Genomic DNA, 19,064 nt, shown 5'->3' on the forward strand with positions numbered 1-19,064 from the left:
ATTCCCATCTTACCCCTAGGTTCTTCATGACATTTTTTTTTCTTAGATTCCATATATATGTGTTAGCATACGGTATTTGTCTTTCTCTTTCTGACTTACTTCACTCTGTATGACAGACTCTAGGTCCATCCACCTCACTACAAATAACTCAATTTTGTTTCTTTTTGTGGCTGAGTAATATTCCATTGTATATTTAGAGTTTCAGAGCCCTGAAAATGTATGCAGTGTCCCCAGCCAACCTCCTCTCTGGGGCGGACTTGGCATTTCTTCTCTGGAGTACAAGTCAGACAGTCCAGATAAGACCAAGGAACTGTGGCCAGTGGGAAGTCAGTTTCATGTCCAGAAATGATTTCAAAGAATATGATGTGAGATAACAAAAATCCCCCCATTGTCATCAGTATTTATTATGTTATTGTTGACTCTCTTTTCCTTTTACCTTCAATTTATCATTTATCCTCAATCAATCATTTTAGTGCTGATGGCTTCACTGCTCCTGCCTACCTCTGCAAAGTCCTACTCCATGCTCTGCTGTCATCATAATTATTACATTATTATATTTGCCCTGTGGTTTAATTTCTCCCTCTCTGCTAGTTTTCCTCCACAAAGATTTAAACATGATCCCACCTCTTGGGAGGAAACAAGTCAGCCATGGACCCTCCCCTCCCTTCTAGCTGCCCACCTGCCACGTGCTCTTGTGGATGGAGAGGTCTGCCCTGGTGGTCCTCAGTCTCTCATCCCACTTACTGAAATGTTCTCACTAAGGTCACTGGTTCTCTTAGCCTTGCCCAGCTTCTAGACACTTTTCCTATTTATTAAATATATTTTCCAGATTATTTAAGAAATATATTTAATTTGGGCAAATATAAAAAGTGAAAGAATAAAATTAAAATCACTCACAGTCCCAGCCCCACATAGGGCAATGGTGAACACCTTGGTGTATTTACTTCCATGTGCCTTATACACGTTATACGTAATGCATTTACATCCCTTACCTCGATAGCTCCGCTTCCTGAAGGTGGGTCGTATGTCAGCTGCTGAAACACCCTTATAGGGAAGCTGAGAGGGTGAAAGACTCACTCAGCGTCACAGGGTGAGTGACTGAACTCGAGCTGACTGTCTCTAAAGCCAGAGCTCCTGACCACGGTGATTTCTTGCCTCCTGCTTTTTTTCTACTTCACAATAAATCCTATGACTTTTTCCATGTCATTAAAATGCACCCACTTCATGGTATCATCCTCTTACTTCTTCTGGGTGTAATGTGCTCCTACTGATGGAAATTTAAGTCATTTCTAATTTTTCCTATGAAATGAATATCTTTTGAGTATACCCTTTAATGTGTTTCTGATGATTTCCTTTATCTAGAACTCTCCAAAGCCAATTCACTGGGTCAACAATGATAATACTCAAATGTCTGGCTACATTATTGCCACATTCTTTTGCAGGCAGGAAGATGATTTTTACCCCCCCAATGATATGAGAGTGTCTGTCCCACTAAGCTCTTCCCAACATCAAATGCTGTCACCTGAAATATCTCCCCTGGGTGTTTCATCATAGTTGGACTTTTATTGTTTTTATTACTAGGAAGGCTTAGCATGTTTTTGTGTTTATTAGTGACTTGTGTTCCCTTGTTTGGTGGCTTTGGATTCTTTGGCTCATTTTCTCTACTGGATTTTGTGTTGTTCAACCCAGTGGTGTGATTTGATGACTTTTCCTTAGCGTGTGATGCATCAACTGGTTTCTCCCTGGTGTGGCTTTCCTTCCCTCCTCCTGGTTGTCATCCTACTTTTCCAGTTCACCCCCTTTCAGGGGCAGGCCACCCTCTTTCCCAAGGTTCCTAGGGGGGCCCCTCTGGACCCTCTCCTCTCCTCTCCAGACCCTCCTGGAAGCTCTTGGCCCTTGGCCTATGTCCCTCCTCCTGGAAACCCCTTTCACACCGAACCCTTAGCTCCTGCATGTGTTTAGGAGATGGATAAACGGTCCACCTGGAATACCTGGTATGTAGGATGGTATGAAGACCGCCTGGACTCATAATTCGTCACCTTGAACATCACCTGGCCTCAGAAAGCCAGTTAGAAACTAACATCGAATAAAGGCATGTGAAATGTCAGAACAGGGCAGATTCTGCACTTCTTACGCAGCTTTCCCATTTCTTATTTGACTGAACTGTGATGAAAAAGCAAAAATACACTTTTCTCCGTTGCAACGAAATAAGCAGTTTTTTCATTGTGAGCAAATGAAATCATTTCCTGACTGTTGGCGCCCTACTTAGAAGCCATTTGCTGTATGGGGATCATAGTAAATACCTTGCAGGATTGATCTGCGGTTTTGCCGTAATGTATGTAAAGTACCAATTAATACTCTGAGCCTCTCTGTGAAATGCCTGGGGAGAGAAGTAAAAGAAGCGCTCCTTGTTTTAAACAGCCTGGCCTGAGGGTTCTGAGTGGGCTTTGAAGAAGCGTCGGTGTCTGTGGTGTGGGAGGGTTTTGAGGCTGGGACAGGTGACCTGGAGGAGGAGACAGGCTGAGGGCTCAGGAGTCGTGTGGCTGAGCCGTGGGTCTCAGGCCTTTCCTCGTGCAGAGGGTATGGAAGGCGAGGTGGAAGTAATTTGCAAACTGAAAGAGGATTTTGAGGGTGGGAGGGAGTGTTATATAATCACTTAGATTATTCCCTCAGTCAATATTGGTACAATTCTACTCTGTGCTCTGTGCCAGGCTCTGGGAATACAGTGCTGAACAGATAGATCTGGTTTTTTTTTTTTATTATTATTATTTTTTTGGTACGCGGGCCTCTCACTGTTGTGGCCTCTCCCGTTGTGGAGCACAGACAGGCTCCGGACGTGCAGGCTCAGTGGCCATGGTTCACGGGCCCAGCCACTCCACGGCATGTGGGATCTTCCCGGACCGGGGCACGAACCCGTGTCCCCTGCATCGGCAGGCAGACTCTCAACCACTGCGCCACCAGGGAAGCCCCAAGATCTGGTTTTTAACTTAAGTAGGCAGACAGGGGCCAAACAGATCATGTAATAAATCAGGATACGCACGGCTTGGTGGAGGGGAGATGGTGCTTCCAGAACAGGCCACCAGGCACCTGCGCCAGCCTGGGCATCAGAGGTACCTCCCTGAAGAGATGGTGCATAAGGCCCGTAGGATGGGCAGGAGATAAGCAGCTGGGCAGGGTTTGGGGAAGAGGGTTCCAGACAGACGGTGGGACCCAGATGGGAAAAGTGGGGCCCCGTGAGGAGCCTGGCCCAGAAGGAGAGGGAGGTGGGTGCAGTCATGCGGGGGAAGCAAGCAGGGTTCAGGTGGCAGCTGCGGGCCACTGGAGGGGCTGGAGAGGGGCGAGGGCGTGGGATTGCCACTTGGATGTGGTGATGATGGAGGCGAGGGTGGGGGCAGAGGTCACAGGCAGCTGGGGGAGCTTGGTCCCAGGAGGAGACACGGGGAGGCAGGGTGTAGGAGAAGGATGATGCTCTTGTTCTAGAATCGTCTTGCTTGCTGTGCCTGCTGGACAGCCTGGGGAGGTGGAGTAGCTCTCTGTGGATACGGGTCTGAGATAGTGTTTGGGAGACAAGAGGGACAGGGGGCTTCTGCAGCTGGGATGGGAGGGTCTGAGCCCTAGAAGAGCAGGGGGCTGCCCGGAGGCATCTCTGTAGCAACTGAGGCTGCTGGGATGCCCGGGCTAATGGCCTGCTCTCCAGGCTGGGAGGGAATTGTTGCCGGGTGTCCTTGGGAACCACGTGCCAGCTCCGAGTCTCAGGGTGACCTGGAGCACACCGGCCCTCAGACCCTACTGCCCCTGCGGGTCAAGGTCCTTCTCCCACTTTACTTGACCGCATCAGGGCAGGACTCCTCTCTGCCGCCAGCCAGCCGGTCCTCTAGCTGCCACAAGCCGCTAGCAACAGTTCTGCAAGTTCCTTCACTACGAATCCATTAACTTGGAATGAGCTATGATGCACCTCCTATGCTTGGTGGTCTGGGATGCGGGATCCCACCTCCCGTAGGAGAGGGGAGCGCACCCAGGAGGGCCCTGCCCAGACGGGAGCGGCCAGGGAAGGGGTATGGAAGGACTGAACTCAAGCTGGGTCCTGGAGGACGAGGAGGAATGAAGCAAGGAGAGCAGAGGCAGGGGGACCAATGTCCTTTGGGGGTGGGGGCGGGACGGGGCTGGGGCATGGCAGACAGCGAGAGGGGGTGGAGAGGGCGAGGGGGACGTCATGGCGGTAAAGCTCTCAGTGAAGCCCGTTTGTGACCCCATCTTACCCTCCCTCCCCTTTCTCCACAGGGGAACAGATGTCCTTCAAGGGCGCCCGGCTTAGCATGAGAAGCAGAAGGAACGGCACGCCGGACAGCACCCGGACCCTGTACTCCAGCGCGTCTCGCAGCACAGACGTGTCCGACAGCGAGAGTGTGAGTTGAGCCACCCCCCACCAACCCGCTGTTATGTCAGAAAGCAGCCCTTTGCAGCTAGGATTCTTTGGGGACCCATACTCCTTCTTTAAAAAGATCATATCTCAACATACGGCATTTTGTTCTGTGGATTATTTTTGTCGAACGTAGAGGCCTTTTCTTTTCTGTGTAGTTTTTCAGGCATTCCTGTTTTGAAGATTGTGACTGTAACCTTGAGTTGCTAAAGAAGGTACTTATTTGGGGCCTTTTAAAAAAATAGCAGTGTTCATTTCTGCTGTAGAGCAAAGTGATTCAGTGACACATATATATACCTGATTTTTCGTATGCTTTTCCATTGCGGTTTACGACAGGAGACTGGATATAGTTCCCTGTGCTGTACAGTAGGACCTTGTTGTTTATCCATTCAAGAATGCACTTGTTAAGTGACGTTTATGAAATCCTAGATACTGTACTTTGAATATTCCTTTTACTATTTAATGCTTGGTGTTCTTGCTTCCAGCCCTGTGGGTTCACCTTGGAAGTGATTCTTGAAGTCCTGTTCTTCATCTCTATGGCCGGGGGCTCATTCTGGGTCAGGCTTTCTTCTTGCCGTAGCTTCTAGCTGTTCTCCATGGCACCCGTCTCTCCTCCTTCCCAGCCCGTGTCCAGGCTGCCTTCAGGACATAGAGGCACACTGAGCTGTTGCTTAGGGGTGAGCGGACTCAGGGTGGGGCGCCCGGCAGGGGGATCCCCGCTGGGCTGCGCTGCCTCTTCCGTCCCTCAGCCACCTCGAATGGTTCCCGCAGGCTTTCTGTTCACTCTCACGTCCTAGCGAATACTCTCATTTGTCAAGAAATAAAGATAACGTTCCAGTCTGGTACCAAGCTTCCGCCGACTAGAGTGTTAAAAGTTGGGGCGGTGGCTAACTTTGGAAAAAGGAAGGAGGACGGACTGGGCAGGGGCTTCTGGGGTGCTGGGCATGGTAGTATTTTGATCTGCTGGGTGGGGCTCTCGGGGGCGCCCGTGCACTTGCACTCCCAACACCCAGCGCCTCCTTAGATTTTGCACCTGCCGTCACCTTGACCCTGCTCCGGTGAGAATTACACAGTGGGCAGAGGGCGCTGGTGGGCTCTCCAATGCCCTCCTCCAGCCTCCAGCAGTGACAGACCTCTGGAAGGGCAGAAAAGGCCTTTCCGGATCACACTTGGACGCAGGCGTGGGTGCCTCTGGGAGACAAAGGCTGACTGTCCCTTGCCCTTCTCCTTTGGGCTCCCATGGGATTTCTGGATGGATTTCCCTCTCCCCTCAGAGATGCCAGCTGCCCTGTGGGTAGAATTTCTGAGACCACCCAAGTACATCCCAGTCATGGCGGGGGTCTTGTTTGCCCCTGAGAATACACACCTTTGCAAAGTACATTTTTCAGAGGGAACTTATTTTTTTTTAAAGGCCTTTATTTTTTAATTAAAAAAAATTTTTTTTGGCCACGCCTCATGGCATGTGAGATCTTAGTTCCCTGACCACAGATCGAACCCATGCCCCCTGCAGTGGAAGTGTGAGTCTTAACCACTGGGCCGCCAGGGAAGTCCCCAGAGGGAACTTTCAGCAACAAGGCAGTTTTTATCACCATCCCCTCCTCCACCAGCATCGATTTCACAAGCTTATACATACAAGCTTATACTGTTGAGTTTTCTTCATCTGTGTTAAGTAGACTTAAAATTAGTGAAGAGCTAGAAAATATTCTGAGGAAGAAAGCATCACAGGTTTTCAAAATTTTTCATGTTCAGATGAGTGTAGGATTTATTTTTGCTCTCTACATTTTTATTATTTGTAGAAAAGAACATGCAAATGTAAATTCCCAGCCTAAGGAAGAAAAATAAAATGAACACACTTGCACCCACCATCAGCCCTTTTCAGGAGTCCCCCATGTGCCCTCCATGCCAAAGGCGACAGCTATCCTGAATTTTGTGTTCCCTGGTCCTGCTTTTATTTATAAGCTTATGATTTGAATATATGTCCGTAAACAATACATGGCTTTGTTTTGTCTGTTTTGATATTTGTGGAATTACACAATAAGTATTCCTTTGTGAATTCATTGCTTGCTCACCATCCTGTGTTGGTGGTCCCTCTGTGTTGCCAGGTGTAATGGCTGTTGATTCACTCCTGCTGGGCCACGCTCCATCCTGTGCATGTCTGTCCAGCCTAAGTGGGGTGAACATTTGGGTTTCGGGTGTTGCTGTTAGGAGCAGCGCCACTCTGAGCCTTCCTGGATGTGGGATGTTCTCTCTGAAGAAGGTTCTTCGGCTTGAGGCCGATGGGTAAAGGCGAACACCTCTCCTTCATGGGAATTGGGGTTAAGACACAGGACTTCTGGGGCAACTTGGGGCATGTGGTCCCCATGCTCTGATGTCTCAGGATGTACGTTGGTGGGGGTAGGGGCTAGCAAAGGGGGAGACTGCTGGAGGCGTGGTGGACCTTCTTCCAGGAGAGGGGCTGCCACCTCCCTTTTCGTGGTGACCTCATCATGGGGGGGTGAGGAGTCAGGCCTGGCTTTGGTGCAAGGCCGGGGGGCAAACCCACATGACACTGTCTGAGAACTGCTGGTGCCCGGTGACCTGAGGGAAGTGGGTTTGGGCTGCCAACCCCACCTCCATGGAACAAGACAAACCCCTAGAGCTGGCAGTGCGTTGCCAGGCATCTGAGCTTGCAGGTCATTCACAGGACACAGGGACTATTTCTAGGAGACAGTGGTGGACAGTTTCCCAGAGTGGTCGAGCCAATTCACTCATGGCCCATAGCGGGCTGAGGCCCCCTGCCTGCCTCTTCACTGGCATTTGGTGCCAATGGCTTCTCAATTTTTCCAGCCTGGTGGGTGTGTAATGGGATGTCATTGTGGTTTCACTTCACATTTGCCTCATTACTGACAAGGCTGAGCTCCTTTTCACACATCTGTGTCCTCTTTTATTTAATGCCTGCTCATGTCTTTTGCCTTTTTCCCACGAGGTAGTCTGTCTTATTCCTAGTGACTTACAGTCTTTTATATATTCTATTTACCAATCTTATGATGATTAATATATGTTGCAAATATCTTCTCCCACTTTGAGGAGTGTAAATATTTTCGAAGTATTCTTCAACTCCAAGGGGTTTGTTTCTGCCAACTAAAGGGAAGCGTTCCGTTGTTTGTCAGAATTAGGTCCCGGATATGCCTTACCACCTTGCCCATGGGAGGACAGATGTAACTCTGGAAGGAGCATTTGGAATATACCTTCTTTTGAACCGCAAGCATAAGAGGAACTAGAATCTGCAATAAAACATTATTTATGCTAAACTATCAATGAATGCTTATATTCCCCCAGTTGCCTTAGAGTCCGGAAAACATACTTTGTATGTATATAATGACATTTGTTCCAAGATGATGTCAAGTAACTTTTAGAAAAATTTGCATTTAGTTATAAAAATGTAAATGTATGCCTCTTTTTACAAATTTTGTGTACTCTAAAAGCATGAATGGATGCTGGTTGCTATGATGTGTGGTGAATCCTTAAAACCTTTGAAGTAGGTTTAAGTCATTCATGAAGAGCAGCAGGGGCTGAGAACAAATTAGTGATGTGTTGTTCCAATGTTCTTTCTCCAAAGGACTTGGTGAATTTCATTCAAGCAAATTTTAAGAAACGGGAGTGTGTCTTCTTTACCAAAGATTCCAAGGCCACGTAAGCAACTACTTTACCTCCATTTTTTGCTACCATGTTCAAAAATAAATTATTGACCACCATGACAACAGACAAACAAATTGCTCACTAGTTCATTATTCAAGTTGTTTGCATCTTGCAGTTCTCAGAAACGGTGTGTGCACAGGAAGAGTTTGGCAAGCAGCTTGTCCCTGGAGAGGTATTATCTCATTTCATATTTTAAGCTTTGTCGGTAGTTGGTAAATGCTCCAGTACAGGCTGTCACTCTCTTTGATATTCCCACGAGCCTGGGAGCCCAACGGAGTGGCCATGGCAGTGAACCTTGTTGTTTCTTAGCGGTTGGCAGGAGACACCAGGCATGCGCGCACGTGGCAATCTGACCAGCTCCTCTGCCGGGCTGTTGACTGTGGCCCTTCCCATCTGACCGGGTGTTTATCTTCTCTGAATCTCATGTGTTTTGAAACATCGAGGCTGAGTCACAAAAGCCTTGGGGAGCACCTCCAGCAGTTCTGCCCACAGGAGGTCCTCAGCGAATGCAACCTAGTGGGCCACTGATAAGTGGACTGACCTCTGGTGTTTCCCACAGAAGGTGCCCTGGGATCTAACGAAGTGATTTTAGTCCTCCATCCCTCTCACCTTTTTCCTCTCTGCCCCCTCTCTTTTGCTTACTGGTGATAGGAGAGAGTCTAGCTATTAATATTTTTTAATTGAAGTATAGTTGATTTACAAAGTTGTGTTAATTTCAGCAAAGTGATTCTGTTATGAACATAGACACCTTCTTTCAAAATATTCTTTTCCATTATGGTTTATCATAGGATATTGAGTATAGGTCCTGGTGCCATGCAGTACGACCCTGTTGTTTATCCATTCTATATGTAATAGTCCAGCTATTAATTGATTGTTTACCTGCTGCTGTAGTTTGTAATTAAAGCACTGACTCTGTTGAACAGAGGCAGTGCCCAGAGGAAGGCAGTAAGAGCAGGGGCCTTAGAATCAGCGTTGGATCCAACCTGGGCCTGGCTGCCTGCTCACTGCATGAACTTGAACCAATTATTCTCTTTTCTGAACTGAATCCTCTTATCCTAAACCGCTGGCAAAGTACACCTCCCGGGTTGTAGTAAGGGCGCAGTGGGACGATACATAAAATTCCTGCTGTAGAAAGTTCTCAGTCAATGTGTTTTCCTACTTTGTACGAATTAGAAGGCGAACATTGGAAAAACTAAGAGATCTCTATTTTGTCATTGGTATAAACTTAGTCATTATGAGTCATTTTGACAGAGTATAAACTCTGTGAGTCAGCTATTTATTCCCCACATGTTTCCCTGAAAGAGTTTGCTGTTAATCTGTTTGTTTGACTGGTAGAAACACTGTTTGGATTCATTCACTCATTCAACAAATATTTATTGGGCCTTGACTATGTTGTGGGGACTCATGTATTTGATTGCTAATTCTACAACTGCCCTGCCAGGTAGCTGTTATCATTTGACTGACAAGGCAAGTGAGGCCTGGAGGGGCTCAGTGTTTTACCCAGGGCCACATGGCTGGCAGGGGATAGATGAAGGATTGAACTCAGTTTTCTGATTCCTCCTTGTGCATTCCTTTTATGCCCAGCTCCTGCCCCTTCTAAGGACAATCCTGTCTCGGGCTGACTGTAATCATCAGCACCTTGTCAGTTGCAGATATCCAGTCTAATTGGCCTAAGTGAGTGGTGATTGTAATGGGGCAGCCACATCCCGGGCTCAGTGTCACCAAGACCCTGCCTCTTTCTACCTGTGGTTCTGCCCTTCTCTGGGTGGGCAGGCTCCTTATTAGTGGTGGCAAAATGGACACCACAACTCTGGCTGACACCTTTTCAGCTTACCAGTGGGGGGAAAGAGGGCCTTGTTCCCAGCAATTCCACCCAAAGTCCTGTGCTCATGTTCATGGCTCTTATTGGCCTGGCATGGGTCAGGCACCCACTCTAATCCCTGCAACTGGGCAATGGAATATGTGACTGGCCAGCCTTGGGTGTTGTGTCCACATGGACCTGGTGTGGAAAGGATGATTCCTCAAAGGAAAATCAGGGTGTTCCTACTAGCAGAAGGAGAAATGGATGCAAGGTAGGGAAACCTATGGCTGCCCACCTTATGGTGCTTGACTACCACTCAAGTCTGGCCCCAAATAAAGGGAGATGTGGTGAGCAGTCCCTGCACTCCACAACACCAGCACAGGACAGGAACACCTCAGGGTCTTCCAGTGCCCATATCAGAGGGGACCCAAGGATATAAACCAGAGTCAAGACTCTATAAGATTTTAACTTCTTGTATTTATTATTTTCATCTCTCCATCGGCAGTGGGGATGCTCTGTGTAATCTGAATTACTCATCGGACAAGTGAATCAAGGGAAATGACTAGTAATAGTGTTACTGTAATTTTGCAGCTACTTTTGCCACATCAGCTGACATAGGCTGCCCCAAATCTCCCAAGAGCTGCTTCACATATGCTAAGCCCAGACCACTCATGTTTCTCTACTTTCAACCCTTCGGATATCTGTTTCTTGTGTGGTCACTAGGGAGTGATGCTGGACCATGGCTCCTCTTGCCAGGCACCCTCTGAGACACTGCTGTCCAGCTTAGGGGCCACCTCCTGGCACTCCTGAGGCTGTAAGTCCCTGGATCTGGGTTTATTCTCTTCAGTTCTCACTGCCTCAGCCAGGCTGGGTTCTAGGCAGAAAAAGGAAGAACATTAATTTTGCTGTAATGGGCTGTGTGTACTTTCTATTGTTGGAACTTTCTATTGTGGAACTTTTTCTATTGTGGAACTTTCTATTGTTACTATGATGGAAATATTCTATTTGAAATTTTTAAAACTTTATTTATTTAATTTATTTTTGGCTGCATTGGATTTTCACTGCTGTGCTCGGGCTTTCTCTAGTTGCAGCGAGTGGGGGCTACTCTTTGTTGTGGTGCGTGGGCTTCTCATTGTGGTGGCTTTTCTTGTTGTGGAGCATTGGCTCTAGGCACGCGGGCTTCAGTAGTTGCAGCATGCGGGTTCAGTAGTTGTGGCTCACGGGCTCTAGAGTGCAGGCTCAGTAATTGTGGTGCACGGGCTTAGCTGCTCCGCGGCATGTGGGATCTTCCTGGGCCAGGGACTCAAACCCCTGCCCCCTGCGTTGGTAGGTGGATTCTTAACCACTGCACCACCAGGGAAGTCCCAGAAATATTTTTTTTTCTGCATCGTCCCATATGGTAGCCACTAGCCACTTGTGACTAGTGAGCGTTTGAAATGTGGCTAGTGCAACCATGGCATTGAATTTTCAAATTAAGTTAAATTAAATTACATTTAAAGTCAATTGCCATACATGGCCAGTGGCTGCTATATTGACAGTGAGGCTCCAAAGGATTCAGACTTGTCCTGAGGGGTAGAACTAGCATCCTGACGCTCTCCCGTCCTCTCCGTCTCCCCCCCTGTCACTCCTTTGCCTCCTCCATGTATCTGTGCCCCTGACGTCTTCCTGGCATTCTTCTTACCTCTTCTCCATTTGTAAGCCAGTTCATGTAAATTGGTGCTTGGAGGGCTACCAGCCCCATCATCAAGATGGAGACAGAGGTCACCCGAGACACACCCCTACCCCTGGAAGGGAAAAGGGCTCGAGAGTCGGCCTTCAGTTGTAGCAAAGACAGGTGGGGCAGGGAATTCCCTCCCCAATCCTGCAATGAACTTGGGTGGGTGTGGACAAACCCCAAAGGATGGTGGGACAGTAACAGCTAAAGAGAGAGGGGAGGAAGCCAACTTGGACCCTAGTGAGGAGGACCCTGAGACCAGTGGGAGCAGCCTTGGCTCAGGATGTGCCCCCAGGCTTAGTTAGAGAAAAGGCTAAGGCAATTGTTGTCAATTCTGGTTGACTTATTTTTTCTTGGCCAAACTGAGTGATGCCCCAGGCAACTGTTCCGAAAGAGGCAAGATTTCTGGTGGAGGAGTGACTTTGGATCCAGGTTCTAGCTCAATTTTTATAGCTCTAGAAAATATTGAATGTTTTGATGTATATTTTTGAATACAGATAATTTCCATACTTCTAGTAATTAAGACTTTCAGGTGCAAGGAACCCGAGCTAGCTTAACCTAAATGGGGAGATTTACTCTAAGGAAATAGAAATGCCATGCAGAACCTGAGAGAGAGAAGTGGCTGGGAGTCTAGAATTGTTAGGACCATGGCTGGAGCAGGTGGAGGCTCAACAAGTCTTCTCTGTTTGTCTTTTATCCCCACCTCTCCCTGCATTCATGCTTTCTTCTTTCTCAGCGGAGATACAATTTGTATTGTGTTGCCTGGATCTTCCATGTCACAGGGGTAAAACACCAAGATAGTTTTTAAACAACCAACTGAGATGATGAAAATAGTCTGAAAATTAGATGTGATGGTGAAATCTCTTTTTGTGTTTATTTAAGCTAATCGTGTGTGGTCTATTCTAAGAAATGTGACAAAATATTTAAGCACGTTTAATGAAAGCTATTCCTTCTCATCAATATCCTTCTGCTCAGGGAAAATGTGTGCAAGTGTGGCTATACCCAGAGCCAGCACATAGAAGGCACCCAGATCAACCAAAATGAGAAATGGAATTACAAGAAACACACCAAGGAATTTCCCACTGATGCTTTTGGGGATATTCAGTTTGAGACTCTGGGGAAGAAAGGGAAGGTAAGCAATGTTTTCCTACTTGAACTAGCTAATCCATATGCTAACATGGTGTGGACTACCTTGAGTTACCTTGAATTGTCTAATAGTACGCATGGAGGTGGGAGAGATGAGTAGTCAATCCAAAAATGATTGCAGAAGATAAATCTTGTGAAAATCAAAAGCTGTGATTAGATTATGTGCCATGGCAACACTCCACGGGTGATGACTGGCTTGTCACCCAGGGTCCTTTCTCCAGGCACAGGGCAGGGTCATGTGACATCCACATTGGCCCTCATTGCTACAAAAGGCCCGACAAATGTGCTTGTGAATCATCTGGTTTAGTTTGGTGTGTGACGTTCTTGAGAATAAATGTGGCCTTGAATAAGGTGACATTTTCCTCTACACGATCACACTGCAGGCTCTTACACAGGATTCTACAAAGATGTTTAATGATTATGTCAAATGAAAAAAAAAGCACAACATGAGAGTTGTGAGTTAAGTTTTATTTGGGGCAAAATGAGGACTGTAGCCCAGGAGACAGCGTCTCAGATAGCTCTGAGGAACTGCTCCAAAGGGGGCGGGGGCGGTGTTATCTGTGATTTTAGAGAAGGGGGGACGTGCAGTCAAGCACACATTTTGGCAGAGGTTTCTTGCCCGTCACGAGGAGCAGATGTCTCCGTTAACGATTTTAGTGCTTTTCCAGATACGAGGAGGTGCAAGAATTTGGGCTCATAAAATCTCCTGAAAAATATCTAACTATCTGAAGGCCTGTTCTGCCAGTTTTTCCCAGAGCACAGAGGGCCTCATTCCTGATCTCCACCCTGCACTCCTTTCAGGGTGTGTTGAAGATCAGCGACTGCAATGGCTATTGACTTCATCCTTGTAGAGGCAGATGACAATGCCAATTTTCAGTAGGCAATTATTAACAGTCTCCTTAAATCCTCCTGTGTCCTCTATCCCAGTGACACAGCTGTCCTCAGGCAGCTGGAAGCTGGGCCTTGACCCCTCACCTCCCCAGGCCCTGCCGTGGCAGCCCTGGAAGGTGACCCGGCTCTGTGCACTCTGTCTGTTCCTAAGGCCTCTGTCCCAGGATGGGCCACCACTATCTCACCTCCCTGCATCTCTCCCTACCTGTCTTGTCCCATAGTCAACGCTGCCGCTGGAGGACTCTCTAAAGTGTAAATCCCATCCGGCTTCTACTCTGCTTAGAACACCTCACAGGTGCTTCACTCCCTTTAGGATAAAGTCCCAAGTTCTCCAGCCGGCTTGGGATGGGGGGTCCCTGCAGGAGCACCCACACCCGCCTCCACTCCACTGCCTTCCTTCCACTTCCCCAAGGGGACGCTCCTCGGCTGCCATGCGCTCCCCTCTCCCCCTCCCTAAGGAGCAGGTATACTGGGCTAAGCCCCACCATCAGGAGAACACCTGCGGATCCTGATGCTCCCCTCTTCCCCGCAGTATATCCGACTGTCCTGCGACACGGACGCGGAAACCCTCTACGAGCTGCTGACCCAGCACTGGCACCTGAAAACACCCAACCTGGTCATTTCGGTGACCGGCGGCGCCAAAAACTTCGCCCTGAAGCCGCGCATGCGCAAGATCTTCAGCCGCCTGATCTACATCGCGCAGTCGAAAGGTGCGTCGGCCCCCGTTGCGTCCACGTGGCTGTCCCTGCTGCAGCCACAGGACTTTCCCTGCGGCGGCGGGGACCTTGCGCCCGCGGGTTTGTCCAGGCAGGCTGTGCAGCGTCTTCAGAGACGGAACGAAATTCTCCTCTGCAATCATGCGCAGACTCCAGATGCTCTAGAACTGTATGATTAATCATTATCTTAATTAAAAACAAGATCCTTCCATGAAGGGACTGACCAGGAGCTCTGGCCGATGGTGAGGGAGGTAGGGGGAGGGTGGGGACACAGTAGCTCTTTAAACCCAGCGTTAAGGAACTTCCTTTTGGATAATTTTATGTTTCTTTTAATTTAATTTTTCATTTTGTTATTTTTACGTGTGAACTTTTACCCAGAGTATTCTGGCGAATCAAAAAGCAAAGTTTCATTCGTTTGCTCTTTAATTTTGGGATCAGTGGTGTGTTTTGGAAATAGTGTTAGTGCCTGGCAGGTTGTAAACACCATGTAACTGTCTGGTGGAGATCAAAACAAATAATCGTGGCTTTGTTATTTGAAATATTCAGCTTATTTTTTTCTTTTTAACTTTTTTTTTTTTTTTTTTTGCTGTACATGGGCCTCTCATTGTTGTGGCCTCTCCCGTTGCGCAGCACAGGCTCCGGACGCAACTTTTTATCATGAAAAATGTCAGACCTACAGAAGAGTTGGAAGAATAATACAAGGAATATCTGTACCCCCTTCACTTAGGCTCACCAATTGTTAACATTTTCCCATATTAATCTTCTCTCTCTCTGTAAATATCCACATATTATGATTTTTTAAAAAATCACTGAGAGTAAATTTTAGGTATCATAACCCTTAGTGCCTAAATATGTGACCATCCCTGAAGAACAGGGGTGTTCTCTCAGATAACCCAATACAACTATCAAACCTGAGAAAGTTAACCATGACCTACACTGTTATCTAACAAACAGTCCTTGGTTTAGTTTTGCTAATTATCCTAACAATGTCTTCAGAGAAAAAAAAATTTCTTTTTCTCCGTCTGGATTCCAATCCATTTAGCTTTTCATATCATAGGAAACTGAAAACCTTTCTTTCATCTGGAACTGCTCTTTAGCTGTTTTCAGTCTTTCAGGACATTTTTGAAGAGTATAGGCAAATTGTTTTTGCAGCCTTACTTCCATTTGAGTTTAACTAGAATGTTAAACTCTAATTTCAAGATTAGATTCTATTTATCAAAGCCTAACCTTTATTTTGTTAGTTTATCTAAGGCTAACATTTTAAAAACTTCTTTCTTAAGAATATTAGTTCACAGAACTAAGGAAGCATGTCTTGTTTTAGATACCTTTTTCCTTAATGTCAAGAAGAAACTGTGGCACCCCTCCCCCATTTATTCCTAATTTCCTGACCAGTCAGAGGGGACCACACAGTAGGTAGTTACTTTGTTATGAAACCCAGCAACTCAACTTCCTTACTACTAGATCTGAACATACATAATTCATTCATTCAGCAAATACTTCTTAAATGCCTGCTATGTGTCAGGAATTGTTTTAGGTGCTGGGAATAGAGTAGAACAAAGCAGACAAAAGTCCCCGGGCTGGGACATCTACGTAGATGAAGTGAGGGGCCAGAGCAGGGAGGCTACTTGTCTCCTTGTGGAGAGCTACTATGCCTCCCATTGTCTCATTTGAAAGGGGGATGTTGACAACTGAAATCTGTCTGCAGGAAGGAGGCTGGCAGCCAAGGGGTCTGGAGTTCACATCCAGTGAGAGCTGGCTGAAGGAATTGGGTCTGAAACTTCTAAGAACTACATCACATTTACCTTAAAATATTGGAAGGACTTTTATGTGGGAGAGGACTCAATTAGTTCATCATCAGGAAGACTGTAGCAAAAGTAGAGAATGGAGACAAAAATGAACAAAAGGACATTCTAACAGCTGGGGGAGGGGGCTGCTTCGGGACTCCAGAGGCTTCCATTACCAGAGCTAATCAGAGGAGGCTGGTGACCCAGCCTCAGGCTGGATTTCTGTGTGGGTAACATATTAGACTAGGGGCATTTCCAACTTTAGATTCTATTATTATGTGAGATAATATTTTGTAGGTATTATTTACTTCAATTTTGAAAACAAAAACAAAACTGTGCAACACCTTTGACACTGCAAAAATCATCAAATAAAAACCTTAAAATACCAGTGTGCAAAACTGTGTAATTGTAAAGTTAAATCATAGGCACCAGGGTCATGCCAGGAAGGTCACCAGGATCCCTGAGGGGGCTCTGGGAGGAGAGCGCTCCGTTTTCCATGATGACACTGCCTAACTTGCTCAAAGGCTCAGGCCAGGCATTCATTACCCATAAAAAGATCTACCTGAGAGGCTGGTTAAAGAGGCAGGTTCCCTGGTCCCACCTCCCAGAGAGTCTGATGATGTGGGTCTAGAGTGCGGTCCAGACTCTGTATTGTTTTTAAACCAGAATCTCTTAGAAACTTGGAGATCATCTTCTCCTTCCTTTCTATATGGTCAGAGGTCAAGCCCAGTCCGAAGTGTGGCCAGTAATGCCGCATCCTAGTGCTCAGGGGTGGGGCTTCTTTAGGGGTCGAGCAAAGGATGGGAAACTTATGCAGAGCCAGCTGAGTGTTTGTTCTTCTCTCTTGTTGACAGGTGCCTGGATTCTCACTGGAGGTACCCATTATGGGCTGATGAAGTACATTGGAGAGGTAGTGAGAGATAACACCATCAGCAGGAATTCAGAGGAGAACATAGTAGCCATCGGCATCGCGGCTTGGGGCATGGTCTCCAACAGGGACACCCTCATCAGGAATTGTGATGTCGAGGTATGGGCTGGACATGAGGGGGTCTGCGGGGTCATGGGGGAGAAAGACCATGGCACAGGGCTCTGGCCTGAACACCAGGGCTCTGGGATGGAGTCAGCTCATAAGGAAGTCGACCTTACAAGGTTCCTTTGGAAACTCAGGATGACATAATCAAAGAACTCCTGGGAAGGAGTTACCAGTGGATGTGTTTTGTTCATTAAAATTTGTTCCCAGCAAATCCTGTTAGAGACAGTTCTTCAGTTTTTTATTCTCTGGTATTAAGTGCGAGGACAAAGTATCTATTTAATTGCCTCTTTTCATGGTCCTGTAACTACGTGCTCCTCAAGGGCTAGGACTCCATCTCATTCATTTTCTAATCCCTAGACGCTGTCATAGGTCTTGGCATATGATGGATTACAGACAAATATGTGTGTGTGTGTATCAATGTCTACCTCTACCTTATCCAGACACACACACATACAAATGTATGTGTCTGGATACACACACACACACACACACACACACACACTTTCCTGAATGCTATCAGTTTCAATGAATTTATACTAAAGAGCACAGGGCAATGGAACAAGAAATGGATTAGAATCTGATTCTTACACTGCCACCGGTCATTTATGTGACAATAAGAAAGTGATGCAACCATGTTGAGCCTTCATTTCTTCATATTTAAAATGATGGCCTAAGACCCTTCTGCACTTAGGAATCTGGGAGGAGCATCAGTTGAACCCAAAGGGTTAGCCTTAATATGAACCTGTGAAAATGTCATCATGCGTTTTGGCCAACAGATAAATCTCAAAGACAAGTTTCTCTGTGCTTTTCAGGGATATTTTTCAGCTCAGTACATTATGGATGACTTCAAGAGAGACCCTCTGTACATCCTGGACAACAATCACACCCACCTGCTGCTTGTGGACAATGGCTGCCATGGGCACCCCACAGTTGAGGCAAAGCTCCGTAATCAGCTGGAGAAGTACATCTCCGAGCGCACTATTCAAGGTCAGTGTTTAGGAGGTGGGATCTTAGACAAACATACTAACAAGAGCAACAGCAGCACCACCGACGATAGCTCCCCATTATTGAGTAAAGAATGGTGAACTCACCCAATTAGATGTTCTATTGCCAAAGAAGAGCTGTTATATCTCTTCTTTAATATACTAGAGGTGCTCCTGCCAAGGTTACTCTGATATGTACCCTTCAACATGCTGGAACACTGACAAATGCTGCCTTGTCCTACTCTGGTTTGTCCCACCCAGTATAGAGAACCTGCTGTCCATTCTGCTCGACAACATTTAAGAACAAAGTAAAATTCACAATGGCAAATTTGCGCTGACAAAGCAATGCGGTTAGCTAGGATAGAAGCGGTAAAAACCAACCCACTAGCTTAACAGTTAGGTGGTTTACTTCTTTGGTTATTGGCTACTTCTATATACTAGAACCACCTAAAACATTGGTTTCAAGGGGAGAATGCAGCAGGTGAGTGAAAGCCTTTATTTGCTATGGCAAGTGATAAATAACTCTCTCTCTTCCTATTGTTGAGATGTGTCCTGTTGTGGAACCAGATTACCTTGTGATCTAGTGATAGACTCCATCACAGGGACTTGTTGGAGATAATCTCAACCTTTTTCCTTTCTCAATGGGACATATACAAAGGAAGACATTTATATATGCGATACTCTCACTGGCAGAACACATAGTTATGCAAATTTTTCACCCACTCAAGAAAGCATAAGATTATGCAAATGAGTGAAAGTGTAATGATTCTAAGGATAAACTTGAACCTGGCCTAATGTATATTAGCAAAAGTCAGTCATTCACAGACTTTGGCATTTTAAATATCAGTAAAAAATTGCAGTGTGACCCGTGTCATGCTCTTACTGGTTTGGAGCACAG

General features: G+C 46.6%; 1 protein-coding gene across 1 annotated transcript in view; it reads left to right on the forward strand.

The window, feature by feature from the left end:
• Positions 1-4,289: 4,289 nt before the first annotated feature.
• The window catches only part of TRPM8 (transient receptor potential cation channel subfamily M member 8), a gene marked incomplete at its 5' end in the record, with an annotated part of 78,418 nt that continues 63,643 nt past the window's right edge, over positions 4,290-19,064 (forward strand). The window contains 6 exons of the mRNA XM_081242168.1: positions 4,290-4,406; positions 8,019-8,092; positions 12,589-12,745; positions 14,183-14,360; positions 17,005-17,177; positions 17,996-18,170. Coding sequence (XP_081098294.1) covers positions 4,290-4,406; positions 8,019-8,092; positions 12,589-12,745; positions 14,183-14,360; positions 17,005-17,177; positions 17,996-18,170 — 874 coding nt within the window. The remainder of the gene's footprint in view (positions 4,407-8,018; positions 8,093-12,588; positions 12,746-14,182; positions 14,361-17,004; positions 17,178-17,995; positions 18,171-19,064) is intronic.

The sequence above is a fragment of the Mesoplodon bidens genome (assembly GCF_964165515.1).
Source record: "Mesoplodon bidens genome assembly, chromosome: 8".
In the NCBI taxonomy this organism is placed as follows: Eukaryota; Metazoa; Chordata; class Mammalia; order Artiodactyla; family Ziphiidae; genus Mesoplodon; species Mesoplodon bidens.